General features: G+C 37.5%; 1 protein-coding gene across 2 annotated transcripts in view; it reads left to right on the forward strand.

Moving 5' to 3' along the window:
* Positions 1–245: 245 nt before the first annotated feature.
* Positions 246–20,698, forward strand: part of LOC150095602 (cysteine protease ATG4C-like) — a 158,926-nt gene continuing 138,473 nt past the window's right edge. For both annotated transcript variants that reach the window (XM_090409877.1, XM_090409878.1), the window contains exon 1: positions 246–1,172. In XM_090409877.1, the coding sequence (XP_090266003.1) occupies positions 518–1,172 (655 nt within the window). In that variant the 5' untranslated portion in view covers positions 246–517. The remainder of the gene's footprint in view (positions 1,173–20,698) is intronic.

A 20,698-nucleotide genomic window follows, 5' to 3' on the forward strand; every position in this document is an offset into this window, starting at 1 on the left:
TGGAAGGAAGCTGCTTACTAATTTCTAATACAAAATTTATGTTACGACTAGGCCACCTAGTCGCTCTGGGAATTGAAAATTCATGTAGAGAATTTATTTTGTAAATACAAGCTTATTTCCTCTTCTGATTATAGTATACCTTTTAGCAGGGGGAAAAAAAAACGATAGGTTACACACTTTCGTCTGTAGATGTCACTGAAAGTAACTGTACCTAATTATGAATGTCCTACTTCAATGTGGTCGTGCGTATGTGACGGTGAGGTGATAGTTTGCCCTTCTTATCTTGCGATGTTTGCTGTTAGTGTGAGCGTGGCCTCATTAAGTAGGAAAAGTTTAGTATTCATTCCACTCCCTAATTATGAGCAAGAATGTAATAACAGGTCATCAGATTTATTCGAAAACAAGATTAATAAACGTGGAACGAAGGTGTAAGTTGTAACGATAGCATCATGGGTTAAAGGAAAATATATTGGTAGGTGATTAGTATACTACTGTTACAAAATGTTTAATAGCAATTATGTCTAGTTCCCACCCGCTGTTTCGTTCTGTTGACGATAATAGTCTTAATGAGATTCAGCCATCATTATATTTCCCTCCAGATTCTTGGTCATGCAAAATTTCTGACCTTACTCTACAAGAAGATGGATATGTAGAACATGTAGAGAAAGAACTACAAGAAGTCTTCCCAAGTGCACAGAGCAAGAAATTCACAAAAGAACCAGTAAAATGCAGTCAGGCACGTCCTATTATTACTGATGATCAAGTCGATACTGTTTTTAAGTGCAATGGTAATGTAACGAAATGTATTAACGCACCTCCCAACAATACCGCTATAGAAAATGTATCTTATGATGCTTGGCCTGTTACATGTGATGATTCCAAGCCTTTCGTTGGCAGTTGTTTTGACGACAAATGTCATATAAATTGTGAGAATTGCTTTCACTTAGCATCGTATCGTTCATCAGTTGGTGGCGAAGGCAGCACCGCAGCTGAGAGGAATCATATGGAACTTAAAGAGTGTGCACAAGACAGAGATCATGCTGTTAAAGTAAGCAATCCCTTAGGCACACTGGATAAAGTAACCATCGGCGGTTTATGGAATAGCGAGGATTCCAAACAGTCAGTAAAAGTAAAGGAAAAATTAAAATCAGTGTGGAATAATGTAAAATATGGTAAGTGATTCCCATTCATCCAAGAATAGTGTTTACATATTAACATTTTGTATCTAGTATGTTACACTAAAACTTGTGTATAATTGAAATTTATTGTTACAAATTTAAATTACGGAAGCCTTACTTTTGTAAGGATCATTAAAATACACTGCTTTCTTGGTTACTTTTTTAAACAATATATTGAACTAGGAGATGTCTGCTGCATTAAATGGTACCTACTGATCATTATTACAGTACATTTTTCTCAATAATATATATGTAGGCATAACGAAATGAATGGCAAAAGATAATGAATCCATAACCAAGCAACTTAATTTCTTAATCAGATGCTTCTTGATGTATATCAGTATAATGAAGAAATATGAATAAACATAACAGTATAGAAATGAACATAGAAGTAAAGACCTCCTTCATGTAATCTTTTAAAAAGGAAAATATTGTATGTATTATTATTATTATTATTGTTCCGGGCAACTCCAAGGAGTCGACAGACTCATCAAGGGAGGCCCTAACATTATGTCAAGAACAACTATTCGACATTCACACAGTATCTATCATACCTTGCCTTGAACTCATTCATGGTCATAGCATCCACAACAGACTCTGGAAGCTTATTCCACTCATTCACCACTCTCCAAATAAAAAACCTAGCTCTAACACCCTTGTCAACCACGCTCTTGCCCAGCTTCCGTGCATGGCCCCTAGTCCTCTCACCACCAGTCATATTTTCAAAAATATCTTCTGGATCAATCTTATAGAAACCCTTCAGTAATTTGAATGTCTCAATCATATCACCCCTCCTTCGCCTATCGTCCAATCTCTGCAACCCACAAATCTTCAGCCTATTCTCATAAGGTTCATTCCACAGACCTTCTATCATCTTGGTCACTCGTCTCTAGATCTTCTCCACTTCCTCCCTATCACTAAGAAACCCTGTGCCCATAACTGGGCATAGTAGTCCAGATGGGGTCTTATCAAGGCTCGATACAGAAGAACAACAACTTGTTTGTCTCTGCATGTTAAAGTATTTTTCAGAAGCCAAGTGATTTGATGAGCTGATTTAGTCACTTTTGCAATGTGCCTTCTAAACTTCAATTCCCAATCCACCAACACTCCCAAATCCCTGGCCTCATCAATCTCCTGGAGTACGGTTCCACCAATGCAATATACTGCTGCTATTCTTTTCACCCCAAAGTGCATAACCTTACACTTTGCCACATTAAATTGACATCCATTTTTCCTAGCCCAGTCCTCCAAACTATCCAAATCATCCTGTAAAATTTTGACATCCTGTGCACTCACAATTGCTCTACCCAACTTTGCATCATCAGCAAACAAGTGAACACTTCCTCTCAAATCCTTTCCTATATCATTGATGAACAAATTGAAAAACAGTGGTCCAAGAACAGAGCCCTGCGGCACACCACTAGTCACAAGCCGTCTTTTAGACTCCACTCCTACATAAACCACTCTCTGGTATCTCTCTCTCCTTCAATCACCCTCCTATCCATCTCACCAACCCTATATCTATCCCCATCTGCTCCAGTTTACTGATTAGGGTTCCATGTGGTATCCTGTCAAAGGCCTTGGCAAGGTCCAGTAGTATTACTGTAAACCCATTACCCCTATCCATTTCAGCTGTCACTGTGTTATAAAACGTGAGCAAGTTACTGAAGCATGATCTACCCTTCACAAAACCATGTTGTCCCCCATACAATATCCCATTTTCATCTATCCAATCCTGTATTCTTTTCTTGACTAATTTCTCTAAGACCTTGACAATGATTCCTGATATGCTAATCGGTCGGTAATTTACAACAGCAGTCTTGGAACCACCTTTATGTAGTGGAACTATTTTCCCCTCTTTCCACCCCCTCGGGACTAACCCAGACCCGAGACTCAAATTAAATAAAATGGTCAAAGGTACTGACAATTCTTTAGCTGCTTATCATATGACACGAGCTGGTATGCCATCCAATTCCACGGATGTATTGACATTGAGGTTATGCAATAGACTACTCACCTCCACTTCATTCACCACAATTCCATTATAACCTACTGGTTTATTCGTTTCTGCAATGTCACCACCTGGATGATCTATACTTGCAAAGTGCTTACTCAGTAACTCAACTATATCAACTAATTCAGTTACCTTCCTACCATCGGCATTCTTTAAAATCATTCTGCCATGTTCATTTTTCCTTTTACTTGCTACATATCTAAAAAACTGTTTAGGATTCTCTTTAGCCTGCATGGCCAATGTTCTTTCGTAATCCTTTTTTGCTTTTCTTACCACACTCGTTACCCTTCTGGCCTGCACTTTATACCGTTCATGTGCCTGCCAGTCACCTTTCTCCTTAAATTCCCTCCATAGTTGTTTCTTTTTTTGCAGCTCAAGCTTAGTGGTGTTTTTCATCCATTTAACCCCTTACTTGATTTATTATTCAGACTTTAGGTATACAGTCAGCCATTGCTTCATGCAAACACTTCTTAACTGCCTCCCATGCACTATCAACTTCTAGTCCTTGCAGTTGTACATGCCATGTCACTGAACCAATCAAACTCCTAAGCTTGTCATACTTTCCAGCCCGATAATTCCACATGTACCCTGTCTTAATTGAAAATTCCACACCTTTAGCCACCTCCCAAGTCAAGACCCTATGATCACTCTCACCAATTGGTGGCAATGTGGTCATATTTGTTACAGCCAAATCCTCAGATGTAATTACTAGGTCAAGCACTCTCTGACCCCTAGTATTTTCCATTACATGCTGTCGCAGATAGTTATCCCTTAATAACCCCATAAAATCCAATTCCTTCCTCCCGTGTGTCCTCTCCTCACTCCAATCAATGTAACCATAGTTGAAATCTCCCATAATAATTACCCTCCTTCCACTCATTTCTTCTGTTTGCTTGAGCATACTTTCACCACCATCTTTTCCATCACCTTGTCTATAGCAGTACCCAATTGTATATTTAGTTCTGCTAGCCACAATCTCTCACCAAATGGCCTCAAATGTGCTCTTTTCTCTATCCTGCAATTCAACTTCTATTCTCGTTGGCTGTAGCTCATCAGCTATCATCAACAATACTCCTCCCCCCATTTTATTCTCCCTGTCATTCCTGAACACACTATACCCATCACATTCAATCCCACTAGCTATATCATCTACAGTCAGCCATGATTCACTAATACCAATAACCTGTGGTGTGGAAGTGCCAGCCATGGCTAAAAACTCTTCCTTCTTGTTCCTAATACTCCTAGCATTAGTGTACATGAATTTAAGACCCCCATTAGCCCCAACCCTACCTTGATGCCTTATATTAACTATCCCACTCTGATTTGTTGTCCTTATTTGCTCGGGCATATTATATTCATTCATACATTCAACTGCCTCCCTAAGGACTGTATATCTACCTCCCCCCTTAATAAATCTAGTTTCCCTGAATTTGCACATCCACTACATTCAGCAACACTTTCTCAAGTCTCCTTACACCGTAACCATTAAAATGCAAGCCATCCATCTTATATAGATCCTTTCGCCCATCGAATTCACTCCACACATCCACAAATTCCACACCACTCGTCATACATAACCCACGCATAAAGTCATTCGCAATTAAGGCCCTCCTTTTAAACATTTCACTGTCATACCGTGGCAAAAGACTAACACACATCCACAAATTCCACACATTCGTCATACATAACCCACGCATAAAGTCATTCGCAATTATGGCCCTCCTTTTAAACATTTCACTGTCATACCGTGGCAGAAGACTAATCATGCTAACTCTCTCACTCTTTTCTTTTGCTACCTCAAACAGTTCATTCAGGTCTTCTATCATTTCCATTTTATCTCCTTTCAAATCATTCATACCTGCCACAACAATTATTTCTTTCACCCTTTCCTTTTGCTCTCTCATAGACTCGGTTACATCCTTTATGGTCGCACCAGGTTGGTACGATTTTGTCAAATCCTCTACTAACACACCTCATGCTAACAAGTCTCCATACAGCACTCTATCCTTAATTTTGTTCATGTTCACACTCATACGCCTATTTTTCCTGTCATACTTTTTATTATTGGCTGGTTCATTCAGTCGACTTTTGCTCATATGCTCTAGCTGCTGTTTTGCCCTTTGTATCGCACCATTTGACAACGCGATCTCACTCATTGCATCTATCTCATCTTTTTTATTCTCTGTAAAACCATTAATAATACTATCATTCACACCCTCACAATTCTCTGGTACAACCTCGCCGTTTCTTGTCATGTCCCTGTTTTCTTCATTCTGAAGTTTGACAAAAATATCACGATCCGAAATACACTTCAATTCCTCATTCTCCCGACATTTTCTACACACATTCACACCTTTATTATCATCTAACCACACTCTGTCTGCACTCGGCAAAGTGTACATTTTGCAGATAGTACACTGAATCATCTCCTTTACATTACTGATCTTGAAAGAAGATGGCGAACCATCATTACTGGTCGCCATTTTCCTTCGTACTGGAGCCATACTTACTAGTAACGTATTTTATGAAATTATAAATAATAAACACCAAAAACACACAAACAGACGCACTAAGATACGCAAGGCAAACAAAACTATGCAATATTAAAGTAAATTTATCAACAATAACTGAAAATTACGCTTATCTTATAAGGAGCTTTCACGAACACTACACACTACGAATCCCTCTAGCGGTGACTTCCCGACATAGATTATGTTATAAAACACTTTAGTACACTAACTACACTAATAAAACTACAATAATATACTAAAATTACACAATTAAATCTAACAAAATATTAATAAATCAACAAAAATCACAACTCTTTCAGGAGCTCTCCGACAGTACATCCTTTCACCAGCTAGCCTCAACACCAGCAATGTATTGCTACTGTAATCTCCTATGCAGTGCAATCAGGAGAATGATTTGTCTTTCCTTTTGATTGGCAATTCTAAGACAGGAGGAATATTTATAAGGTCATTATTAAAAGTGAGTTAACTGCTTCATATATGAAAGTAGATATTTTTCTCATGGTAGAGATCCTCCCTGTAGAAATATATAAACTGGCCAGTGAACACAGTAAACAGACTACATGTCATAGCTTCATTTGTCTCGGTGTTAACTCTAAATAACCATGTGTCAAGACTTAAGTGAGAATCTAACTGGGAGGACATCGTGTTGGAGGTTTAATGGAGTATTGACAGCACTAAGAAAGGATAAAAACTAATTTTAATGCTTCCAATATTCTATCTCAGTCACTGAGACATCTTCAGGGACTATGAATAACACAGACAACAAAATTCTGAATGAAACATGGCTATGACTGAAGTTCTATCTAAAGATCCTATAGGTGTTTGTAGGTGGCTTAGGATTTAAATTGGTCCCTCTGATTATTAATGTTTCCCAAATTTGGAGAAGTTTTTTGCACCTATATTTGTTTAAATTTGCATATTTTTGAGTGCTGCTGCTGATTCCAAAAACAGTCTTTCTTTTTTTAATGTACTGTGATGGAGCATGATGGTTTTCTTACAGAAGATGCTGTGAGTGGTATCAATATATGGTCTGCAAGACCAGATTGATCATCTAAATGGATGGTAGCTGATCTACCCATCTGTCTGAAATATGCCAACTTGAAGAAATAGGTTACTTTTTATATGCCAGGCACAAAGAGGAGGGAGCTGATCTTTGGTAGAATGGATATGGACTGACACAAAATATTGCAAGCATTGAAATCAGTTTTTTTTATCCTTTTAATGCTATCAGTACTCCATTAAACCTCTAACATGACTAAACAACCACTTCGTTTCCCTCTCACACACTTTGCTCCTAAGGAAACAAAATCCCTAGTCACTAAGATTATATAGTCTGGTATCAGAAAACATTAATAAAATAGATAAAATTCACAGAATAAGAAAAGTTATATATATATATATATATATTTGTGAGTTCATCATCCAATTCCTGATACATACCCTTAAGTGGTTTACAGGATGCTATGATAGTACCACATGAAGAGATTATATTATTGCCAACTTTCCATTGATAGTTTTCCTCCAAATTAATCTGTTATCTATCAGGACTTCAGCATGGTACTGAAGACAGACTTCTCTTGATGAAACTATGTGACCTATTTAACAAGCATGGACTGATGCACCGGAAGTGTCATTAATCAAGCAACATTGCATGGAGCAGATGACAAAAACAGTATGCGGATTAGAAAATAGAAAATTTCATTGCAAAATAAAAAATAAGGAAATGGTAAAAATCAAGAGTAAATATATAAATATATATATATACATAATATAAATAAATACATACATAAAACAATAAGGAAAATATCCATGAAAAATGAATACAGTATAACTTAAATCACACAAGCAAACACAAAAAAAATAACTTAATTCATTCTGTGGGAAGTTTTCGATATTAAGACCACATTGAACAAACCTGAAAACAAACCCCAACTCAACATCACCAGAGTTAAAGATCGGTACTATCAACGTAAGAAGCCTGAATGGCAAAGAAATGGAGCTAGCTGAGGAATTAGATAAGTACCAGATCGACATAATAGGGGTGACTGAAACAAAAAAGACCAAAACTGGTGAGATCTTTCTGAGCAATAAATACAAAATGTTATATTCAGGCAATAACAATCAAGGAAAAGAAGGAGTAGCCATAGTATTCAACACAAAATACGAGGCTAATCTTCTTGAATGGCAGTCAGTCTCAAGTAGAGTAATGTGGGCAAATATGAGAATGGGGAACTGGACAATGAGACTTATTTGTGCCTATGGTCCCACAGAAGGTTCTACTAAGGTAGAAGTGGAGGAATTTTTTGAGGCTTTAGAAAAAGCAACTGACACAATGAAAATGGAAAAGTTGGTCCTTGTTGGGGATCTAAATAGTAGAGTAGGAAATGATTGTGAGTCATACAAAAATATTTTGGGAAAATTTGGAGAAAAGAGCAAAGCCAATAATAATGGCAAATATCTGTTGGATTTCTGCTCAGGACATGGACTGGTTATTACTAACACCATGTTCCAACATAAAAATGTGCACAAATTCACATGGAGAGAAGAGGCTAGGAATAAGAAAAGTCTCATTGACTATGTTATTGTTGATAGTGATGTTTTCTCCCTGGTGCAGGACACCAGAGTGTACAGAGGATTTGAAATTGGAAGTGATCACTATTTTGTCTTGAGCAGGATAAAATTGAATTTCATATTGAAAATAATAACATGTAAGAAAGTTTTAAAGCGAATAAAAGTTGAGCAGCTCTCAGATGTAAACTGTAGACTAAAATACAGAAATATTATTGAAAAGAAAATGAAAGAGTTTGAGAACAGGAATCAAACCTTGGAGATTCAGTGGCAAACTCTGAAGAAAACATTGATTGATTCTGCCAGAGAGGCATGTGGTGAGGTTGTGTGCAAAGATAAAAAAATCAGAACTCCCTGGTGGACACAGGAAGTTAAAGAGGCAGTGAAGGAAAAGAAGAAAGCATATCAAAAGTTCCTGGCAAATAAGTCAGCTTTTACTCTTACAGAATACAGAGACAAATGTAAGAAAGCTAAACAGTGTGTAAAACTAGCTAAACAAAAGTCATGGGAGGACTTTGGCAAGAATATAGAAAATAAATATCAAGAAGGTGGCAAAATATTCTGGAGGTTGTTGAAGAAGCTTAGGAATGGAGGAAAGAGTGCTGTAAAAGGAATTAGAGATGATAAAGGTGAAATGAAAACAGGAGAAAAAGATATCCTTGAAGTATGGAGTAATTACTTTGAAAAACTGCTAAATGAAACAAGCAGTGATGACAGCACAGTGATAAAAAACACTGACCAGGCATGCAGTCAGGAATACATATCCATACTTGAAGTAGAAAAAGCCATCAAAGGCTTGAAATGTGGAAAGGCAGCAGGAGTAGATGATATTCGACCAGAAATGCTGAAGTATGGTGGTATAAGACTCTTACAGTGGCTGCACTGCATAGTTCAGAAAGCCTGGACAGAGGGACGAATTCCCGATGATTGGAGTAGAGCTCTCATAGTACCCATATATAAAAAGGGAAATAAAACTGAATGTGAGAATTACAGAGGTATTTCCCTACTGAGTGTTCCTGGCAAGATCTATTCAAGTATACTTGAGAAACGGTTGAGAAGAATTGTGGAAGAAAAGCTTGGTGAAGAACAAGCTGGATTCAGGCCAAATAGAGGCTGTCAGGATCAGATCTTCACTTTACGACAAATAGTCGAGAAAGCATGGGAATATAACAAAGATCTGTATTTAAGTTTTGTCGATTTGGAAAAGGCATATGACAAGGTGCCAAGAGAGAAGCTATTCAATACGCTGCAGTTATATGGTGTCAATGGGGCATTATATCAAGCAATACTTAGTCTTTATTTGAGTTGTGAGTCAGCAGTTAGAATTGAAGGAAGTACAGGAAGATGGTTTAATGTTAAATCTGGTGTGAGACAAGGATGTACATTATCCCCTCTGTTATTCATTATCTATATGGATCACATTATGAAGGAATGTGGTATTAAACCTGATATCAAAATTGGAGATGTTAATGTCAGCTCTTTGCTTTATGCGGATGATGTTATACTTCTAAATAAATCCGCTACAAGTCTGCAAGATTCTCTGACTAAATTGAATAGCTGTTGTAATAGATATGGTATGAAGGTCAGCAATAAAAAGACAAAGACAATGAAAATAGGCAGAATCATTGAAAATGTCAACTGTGTTGTGAATGGAGAACCTGTGGAACAAGTAAAACATTTCAGCTATTTAGGCACGATTTTTAGTGAAGATGGTAAATTAAATATAGAAATAGACAACAGAATCAGCAAAGCTGGTATGGTGGGAAGTCAATTGAATAAATTCATATGGAATAAGAAAGAAATTAGTCGGAACACTAAATTAGCTGTATACAAGACTGTGTTCAAACCAATTTTAACTTATGGATCTGAGAGCTGGGTCAGAAGTAAAACACTTGACCAAAGACTAGAGACCACAGATATGAGAGTCCTGAGAAAGATTAGAGGCGTGAACAGATGGCATCAATGGCAATATCATATTAAAAATGAGGATATTAGGAAAGAACTTGACATTGTCAGCATCCAGGAATGCGTTAGCAGAGCTAATCTCAGATGGTATGGTCACTTAAATAGAATGGGAGAGGAAAGATTAGCAAAACAAGTGTTCTCTGCCAGGTTGGCAGGAAAACGACCCAGAGGAAGACCAAGATATAGGTGGATTGATACGGTACAAAGTGCCTTAGACGATAGAAATATAAGATCTGATAATGTTGGAGTCTTGACAAGTAACAGACTGATTTGGAGGAAAATTGTAGATAGGAAGTTAGTAATGATGTAATTTTTTCATGTAGTACTGTCATATCCTGTACACCCCTTGAGGGTACATGGCAGGAATTTGATGATGATGATGATGATGAGACCACATTGTTATGTAATTAAAGAGTTTAATTACATAACTGTAATTAAACATTGTTATGTAAAAATTTAATAAAAATAAGCAATTAAAACCCAACTGGTTTCTTAAGTCATATGACTTGCATCATCAGGTATACTAGTACCTAAAAGTTTTTCACAACAAAAGCCTATTAACAATTAATTACTCATATCCCAGATTAGTCTTTGACTCCATGAGGTCTTGTTTAATGTTTTTGATAACTTCACCACTCTAACATATAATTGATAAACAAGAGTACAAATGCAAATTCGTTACTGTTTGCATGTTGAAACATTGCTAGTTGTTGTTTTCACATTCTGTGGTATCACGCGTGTTATATCCTAGGTCTGTGGCAGTTGAATTTTGATGAAAGCAGACCATACTTCAGGAGTCTTCAACTTTTCAGACAATGTGGGCTGCATTAAAAATTTCAGTGAAGCCTGCAGGCCACCAAGCTATACTGCAGTATTTAGAATTGTAAGATGCTTTTCAGATTCACAAGGAATGCTGTGCATTTGATACTTTACATAAAATCCTATAAAAATAAACAAACTCAGCTTTAAGAGCGTAGGTAGGAGTCGGGTTCATGATAAATAAATACAATCAATAGTTGAAAAAAGATAATTCAATGAAGAAAACATTCATTTTTTACAATGTCAATGAGAAACTTGGAAGTGTTTTTCCTTGACCAGCTTGTTGATGTTGGCATCAATGTTGGAAGTCGCTATGCACAGAGTATTCTTGAGATGTTGGTCCGTAATCTGAGTTGTTGTCTTGGACTTCACATGCTTCATTCTGGAGAAGAACTGCTCGCATAAGTTTGTGCTTCCTAACAAAGCACACCTCTTCAAAGCATGCTGGCGAAGATTCGGGAATGCATCCTCAGAAATGTAGTCTTTGTAAAATGTAAGCAAAGGCACATTGAATAATTTTTCTCTCAAAGAAGAATTGTTTTGGAGTTCAAGCATCTCCATTTATACTGAACCTAGCATTTCGACACACTTGACACTGAATGGCATTGAAAATAAATCTAAAGAAGACTGTTGGTTACTAAAATCACTAAATCTCTCTTCGAACTCGCTTTGCAACACAGCTAATTTTGTAGCGTATTCATCAAGAGATGAACAGTTGGACTTAGCAAGAAGCTGAAAACGAGTTAAGTCTTTTTTTTTTGCGAGTTGTGTCTTCCGAAGTTTGAGTTTGGCCACAAAAGCTTTGATGTGATCAAACAGAGTGTGCACCAGTTATCTTTAGGTTGTAGCCACGTATTTAGGTCATTCATATGCAATGAGATGTCAGTCACAAAGGCAAAATCTGTCATCCACTTTGGATCATTAAATTCCACAATCAGATTCCCCTTGGTTTGCATGAACTGCTCTATTTTGCTCCTTAAGTCAAAGACTTTTTTAAGAACCTTCCCTCTGCTCAACCAACACACATCACTATAATAAACCACATCGTCGTGATCTGCTTTGCACTCTTGGGTCAAAAACTCTTGAAATTGACGAAAGTCGCAATAACTTTCATGACATTCTGAAATCCAATAGTTTTCATGCACAAATTTTCCTTGTGGATTAAACAGTGGTAATGGACGAAATCTTTTCCTTCTGGTTCCGGTTCTTTCCATAGCAGAGCAACAAACCCTTCGTTCTTTCCCACCATAGCAGGAGCACCGTCAGTTACCACATCCTCAAGGTCGAAATGCTGGAGCGTTTTCTTGGCAGTGTCAAGAATATCGGTGCCTTTTGGCATTCCCTTCGTAGGTATGAGCACTAGCAGTTCTTCTGTCACATTTGCCTGGAGAGCGGTTGAACTGTGGAATGTTCAATGTGGAATGTGGAAAAAGCCTGATAGGATTAAGGACCTCCCACGATGAGTCTTTTGACTCCATGGAGGCCTGAATAATAATAATAATAATAATAGTGGTGAGAGCACGAATGGTCAATGAGTTCAAGGCATAGTATGATAGACTTTGTTTTCTAGGACAGGCCTCCCACGATGAGTCTTTTGACTCCATTGCGGCCTGAATCATAATAATAATATTAAATAAAAAAACGCCAAACTGAATACACATAAAACACTGAACCAAATAAACAATCTAGCATTTTTAATGAAAACCTGCCATTAAACCTTATGCAAAGCAAACACCCACAGAAGCATTTCAGCGATGTGGATGTATGTGTTTCTGAAAGGCGATATGTTAGTTTTAGTGACTTCAGTAAAGAGCAGATGTGCACTTGCGGGTGGGGATTTTTCAGGTATTATTTTTTAGGTGTTGGTGTGACTGTATTTATTTGAAATGATAATATCAGAAACATGTAGAGCTCCACCGTTACTTAAAAGTGATTAACAGAAACACAGGTACCAAAAGCCAAACACTGCTGTCCTCTGGCAGAAGGACTCAATGTTGTCACCTTAAAAACCATGCGACTTTCTTCATTTTATCTTCTGATTAGTAAAATTAATATACCATCCCCCTTCAGAAAGAAAACCTCACATTAGAAAAGGAAAACAAAACCTTAAAAAGCATAATGAAAATGAACATGCACACAAATAAAATAGCAACAAGGCATTCATCTTTAAAATTGCCAAACTATGCTTATTGAAAAAGAAAAAAAAAGCTGACTTACAAAAGATAAACAGGATATAACACCATCCCTGTAAAAAAGAAAACCATCTGAAAGAAAATGCATACAAAACCAATGTTCAAATACAGTACTACAAATGCTAAAACATGCATAACATGATAATAGCTATAGTAACAAAAACTAGATTAAAAAAACAACGTATAGATACAGCATACACAAGTACATGATATGAAAACAACCATATTTAAGAAAAGCACCAGTATAAACACTAAGTTAAAAAAGAAAAGTAACATCGTATTCATACAAAAATACGGGTATCTCTTGGTTAATGCGGAAAAATTTTAACATTAAGCACACAATTGAAAACATTCATGACTCGTGGGAGAAGTGTCTTCTAGCTGCATGAGAGCTGTTTGGAAAAACCTTTTGCCAGAATGCGCTTATGACTTGGGTGGTTTTCAAAATCCTGTGAACAACGTGGTTGAAGAAATCGTTGCAATTGGTGAAGACCTTGGTGTTGATGCAGAAGATGTTAAAGAATTATTGAATTTAAATTCAAAAGATTTCAGTGACAAAGATCTTGAAATTGGACAACAATGCGCATATGTAGACAATGAACAAATGGAATGTGAAGATGAAGTTCCAAAAGAGATAACAATCAAAGAACTGGATGACATATTGATTACTTGCTTAAGCAGCAAGTAATCAATATGGTTCCAGATGTTAATCGAAGAATGCATGTTTGCCAGGGTCTAGAGAGTCATTTTGTTTATTATTGTAGAATTTATACTGATAAGAAAAGAACTAAAACTGTTCAAATGATTCTTGATAACTTTTTTCATAAAAAATTGCAGTAACTAATGTAGATACACGCATTTATTAAACATTTATTTTGCATTCATTTTTTATCTTTCCTTAAAGAGTACCATATAAAACGAATTATTAATACAGTAATTGATCATGGATGAATAGTAATTTTTACCATTGATTATTATATTTGATTAATGCAATTTTGATATATGCAATAACATCAAGGGATTCATTAATCACGTTAATCAAGGGATACCTGTATTACATCACATTTCCTAAAATAAAAGCAAACTGATATTTCCAGTGACATTAGGCACTTGATTGTTATAGGTATGTGAGTTTCTTGAATTCTAAGTTATAGGCGAGAGGCTCATCTCCTAGATAAGTATCTCCAGTATTGTCAAATCTAATATTTTGTCTTCTGATGCACTTCTAACTGCATTATCTTGGAACTTCTTATGGGTCTATCCTCCTATCCTTGCATTAAGTATCAGTTTTGCTAACCTTTTTTCTCCCATTCTGCTTAGGTGGCCATCTTCGATTAGCACTGCTCACACATTTCTGAATGCTATAAATGTCAAGTTCCTTCTTAAGAGCTTCATTTTTAATATTTTACCATTGATGTCATCTATTGGCATAACTAATTTTTCTTACAACTCATACCTATGCTCTCCAGACTTAGATTAGCTGTTTTTATTTCTTAATAAAAATAACTTTCAGATCCATAGTTAAAATTGTTTCAACATTGTCTTGTATACAGCTAGTTCATTATTTTGATTAATTTCTCTTTTATTCCATATAAACTTATTCAGTTGACTCATTAGCTCTGCTTACTCTGTACTCCCTTTCCATATTTGACATCTTTCCTAAAAATTGTGCTGTGTAAATAGATGAAATATTTTACTTGTTTTACAGGATTCCCATTCAGAATGTAACTGATGTTTTCAATGTTCCTCAGTTATTCAGTTAAGGAATCTTGAATACTTGTACTGGATGTTTTTAGAAGTATAACATCATCTTCTTGAAGAAAAGAGCTCAGATTAACATCTCCAGTTTTGATGTCAAGCCAAATTACATTTTCCCTCACAAAGTGAACCATGTAGATGATGAATAACAGTGGATATAACATGTGCCCTTGTCTTGCATCTGATTTTATATCAAACCATCTTCCTATAATCCCTGTGGTTCTAATTGCCTATTTATAACTGAAATATAGACTATGTTTTATTTTGTAGTCTTGTTTACAACATAATTTGTAGCATATTGAAGAGCTTTTCTTTTGGCACTTCATCATGTGCTTTTCTAGATCTCATCATCACCATCAAATTCTTGACATATACCAAAAGCGGTGTACAGGATCTTACGATAATATTACGTGAAAAGTTACATCATTACAAACTTCCCATCATCAATTTTTCCCCAGATTAGCCTGTTATCTGTCAACATTCCAATATTATCAAATCATATTTCTCTCTTCTAAGGCACTTTTTACTGTATCAATCCACCTAAATCTTTGTCTTCCTCTGGGTCTTTTTCTTTCCATCCTGGCAAAGAAAACACTTATTTAGCTCATCTTTCCTCTCCCATTCTGTTTTCTAAACTTTTTTGAAGTTTAGAAAACAGAATGGGAAAGGGAGAAACCTTTTCTGACCCAGCTCTGAAATCCTTAAGTTAAATTTGGTGTGTGAACACTGCATAGTCATGTAAATACATTCATGTAATTACAAAGAAAACACTTATTTAGCTACATTCAAAGATGACCTAAATAAGTGTTTTCTTTGTAAGGCCATAACATCCACTTGACTGCATTGCTCTCCCCACTTTTGCATCATCTGCAAACAGCATATCACTTATTCAACTCATCCCAATATCATTAACATACAAATTGAATAACAGTGGTCTTAAAAGTGACCCTTGCAGTACACCACAGTGACCTTCCTCTTTTGGGATTCTGCACCCCCATATACAACTTTCTGATAGCTATCTGACAGCCAGTCACTGATCCAACTCAGAAGTCTGTTTTCCAGTCCAATCTGTTTCAATTTACTTAACAGCTTGTCTTGTGGCAGTCTATTGAAAGCTTTTGTAAAATCCAAGTACATCGCTATATGCATCTCCCCTGTCCAAGGTATATTATTATTACCACCCTCAAGACCTCATGGAGTCAAAGACTCATCTGGGAGGTCCTTTTATCACACACACACAGCTCATCATATTGTGTTTTAAACACATTCAAACTCTTTGCAGACACCACATTCTCAGGCAAGGCATTCCAATCATTCACAACGCTGCAAGAAAAAAACCTTCCTCTCACTCCCCTACTCACACCCTCTTTATACAGTTTCCAGGGATGACCTCTGGTTCTCCCCTGATCTCCCACTATTCTCTGTAAAACTTCTCCAGCATTGATCCTATAACAACTCCTTACCAACTTGTAGGATTCTCTCATATCTCCCCCTCTTCCTCCTGTCCACCAGACTCTGCAAATTATATCTTCACAATCTTTCCTCATACTCGACATTCCAGAGGTCACAAACTACCTTAGTTAGTCTCCTTTGGACCCTTTCCAACATCTCTTCATCCTTCTGAAAATCCTTCTGAAAACCCGGTGACCAAATCTGGGCACAATAGTCCATGTGTGGCCTAATCAAAGCCTTATACAACAGAACAAGAATCTCCCTACTTCTACACTTCTGGGAATGATGCAGTGTCCTCTGCATCATTCCCAGAAGCCTTTGTGTTGTCTTCACAATTTTGGCTATGTGTTCCCTAAATTTTAGATCCTTATCCACTATCACCCCCAGATCTCTTATTTCCTCTACCTCCAACAATATATTCTCACCAAGCATAAATTCTGCATCCCATCTTTGTTTTCCAAATTTTAAAACCTTACATTTTGCAACATTGAACTCACATCCCCATTTCCGTGCCCAATCACTCAATCTATTCAAGTCTTCCTGTAAGGCCACAACATCTTCACTACATTTCATGGTTCGTCCCAACTTTGCATCATCTGCAAACAACTGAATATCTCTCCATCCAAATCTTCACCTATATCATTAATATACAAGTTAAACAGCAATGGACCTAAAACAGACCCCTGAGGCACTCCACTAGTGACTTTCCTTTTCCTGGATATTGCTCCCCCATACACAACTTGTTGATACCTATCAGATAGCCAGTCTCCAATCCAACCCCATCTGCTCTAGTTTGACTGTCAATCTATCATGAGGTACTCTATCAAAAGCCTTTGCGAAATCCAAGTATATTACTGTGTATCCTTTTCCTCTGTCCAAGGAAGCAGTCACTTTATTATAATAAGTAAGTAGATTACTAAAACATGACCTCCCTTTAGCAAATCCATGCTGTCCATCAAAGATAATACCATTGTTATCAACCCAACTCTGGATCCTAGTTCTCACAAGCTTCTCCAACAAATTAACCACAACACCTGACACACAGATAGGCCTATAGTTTGATGCTTGAGTTCGATCACCTCCTTTATGAAGTGGCACAATCTTGCACTTCTTAGGAACTTGACCGAGTGCAAGTCTCATATTAAAAAAAATATGTCAAGGCAGATGTCAACTCCCTGGCACATTCTTTCAGAATACGTGGTGATATATTATGAAGTCCCACAGCCTTATTAACAACTAGTTTACTCAACTCCCCATACACCTCTTGCTCACCTACAGTCAGTCTCTCCTCCCCATCATCAACTGCACTCAATCCCTCCATGAAGTCACATTTACAAGATTGAAAGATCTTTATGAACTGCTCATTAGGTATTTCCACCACACATTCTGCATCAGCTGTCTTTACACCATTTTCTCCAATCAATGTCATCCTTCCATAATTATTCTTTCTTTTGCTGGCTACATATCGAAAGAACTCCTTAGGATTCCTTTTGGCTTCATTAGCCAACTGCTGTTCATACCTCTCTTTAGCTACCCTCACCAACCAAGTCACCCTCCTTGCTTGGTCTTTGTATACCTCATGGAATTGGTTATTTCCACTTCTCTTATGCTGCCTGCACACTGCCCTTTTTCTCTGTATCGCATGCTTAATCTCTTTATTCATCCATCTCACACCCACTTTATTTAACCTTCTCACCCTTGGAATACATTTAGACATTGCATCTACTAAACAGTTTTTGAAAATCCCCAAAGCTGCATTGATCTCTTTTCCAGCTAACTCCTCATTCCATGCCACACCTGCAAGCTGTCTCCTTCTCCTGAGCTCTTCATAATCACCCCCCCCCTGTAGTTTCACATATACCCTTTTCTCACAGAGGTCCTCGCACTGCTGGCAACCACCCAGGTAATCACCTCATGGTCACTCTCACCAATTGGTGGATGATTTGACACCTCATTTACAATTACATCCTCTGATGAGATGACCAAATCCAAGACCCTCAATCCTCGTGTGCCCTCTGTTACATGCTGTCTGAGGTAGTTATCCCTCAAAAACTCGAGAAACTCATTTTCTTTACTTCCAGTTGTTATCTCATCATTCCAGTCTATATTGCCATAATTAAGATCACCCATAATGATCACCCTTTTCTTATTTACTCGGCTAATTTGATTGTACATTTCATTATCACCACCATCCACATTACCTGGCCTATAAACATCTCACCAAGTATTTGATTCCATTCACCTCTATCTCACACCATACTGCCTCAAAACCACTGGCCCTATTGCTATCTTGCATCTCCACTTTATATGGACATAACTCTTTCTCTGTCATCAATAGCACTCCCCTCCCTTTTTACTCCTTCAATCCTCACGAAACACATCATACCCTTTTCATCATACATCACTCCTGTCAGGATGTCATCCTCTTCCAACCATGTCTCACTTATTCCGACAATCTTTGGGTGAACAGATGCATTCAGTACAACCATTTCATCTGCCTTGTTTCTTATACTTCTAGCATTTGTATACAAACACAACCACTCATTTCTGGATCTACAACTAGTTCCACTGATACTACCACTCACTTGATGTGATCTCTCCATGCTAGACTGGGGCCATTTCCCTTTCTGCTTCTTCATTTTAAAACCCTTTTCAATTCCAACTGTTTGCTCTTGATCCCTGGTCATCCCATTCCTTTCCTGCCTACACATGCTCACCTCCTCTTGGAGCATCCACCTTTCTCATGCTGTGTACCCCTGTCCACCCTGAGCCTCCCTGTTTCCCTGCTCCTCTTGCACACCCATTCTCTCATTTTCTATACTCATACCACTCACTTTCCCATTCATAACCACCTCTTCAATCTCTCCTGTCTTACTCTCCCACTCTTCCACATCACTTCCCACTCGATCTGATTCATTCTCTCTATTCACTTCTCTACCTTCCAGCGGCAGTCTCTCCAAGCAACTCGCACCATAACCTCTCAAATGCAGTCCATCGCTCCCATACAGCTCACTTCGTCCCTCAAACTCCTTCCACACATGGACAAACTGTACTCCCGTCTCCTCACACATTTCAGCCAGTATATCATTCATAATCCTTGCTCTCTGCCTCATTTCACCACAGTCATACCTAGGCAACACGCTCACTACCCTTCCTGTCACACTATTCTCTTTTATCCTTCTATGTATCCTCCTGATATTCATACTGACACGCTCTTTGTTCTCTCTCAAATCATTCATCTCTATTAATATAATTATCTCTTTTGCTCGCTCCTGTCTCATATCCAATCCCTCAATCACTCTACTCATTTTTCCGCCTGGAAAACATATCTTGTGAATTTTATCCTCTAGCACACCTTTAATAATGGAGTCGCCATACAACGCTACTCACTCATCTTTCGTTAACTCTTTCATTCCATCATCATTTATTTTAATAGTTTTTACCCGAATTTTCTTAATTTCATTCCGCATCCATTTCATTTCTTGCCTCATCCAATCCAATTCAACTTCCGAATCTCACGACAAATTCTCTCTATCGTTCAATCTTTCTCACTTTCTAACTCTCAATCCCCTCTTCTCACTTTCACTCTCATTCATCCTTCTTTGTTTCTGTACTTTCGGTTCAACATGCGTCCAACGTTCGCTATCATTCTTCCCATTTTCACACTCATTTATCTTTCTTTGTTTCCGTACTTTCGGTCAAACATGCATCCAACGTTCGCTATCATTCTTCCCATTTTCACACTCATTCATCTTTCTTTGTTTCTGTTCTTTCAGTTCAACATGCGTCGAACTTTCGCTATCATCCATTCTTTCGATTTTTTTCACTTTCGATTTCTGCGTCACGCCATTTCTAGTTTCATTTGTTCTCTCAATTTCGTTTCCTTCCACCGCTCTCACCTCACTTTTGTCCCTTTTAACATCTGTTACGGTTTTCAAATTGCTCTTTTTCATTTTTTACTGATTTTTTAACATTTTTTCGCCTCTCTTTCTCACCGTCCTTCTCTTTCAAACGTGCACCCATTTTCCCCGCGACAATCTTGCTACTAACACTTTCTGTCATCAATTTAATATTTGCATTCATCAATTCCTCGTTCGGGTCACACTTCACACACACACACCCTCCTTCCATCCTCACCAAATATCCACAAATCTTTATGTAATCGAAAGAATACATATAACAGACCTCACCCTTAATGAAACAACTGAAATCTAAATTAAA

This window comes from Typopeltis vanoorti, chromosome 20 (assembly GCF_054136105.1).
Source record: "Typopeltis vanoorti isolate ZY-2024b chromosome 20, IOZ_Tvanoo_1.0, whole genome shotgun sequence".
In the NCBI taxonomy this organism is placed as follows: Eukaryota; Metazoa; Arthropoda; class Arachnida; order Uropygi; family Thelyphonidae; genus Typopeltis; species Typopeltis vanoorti.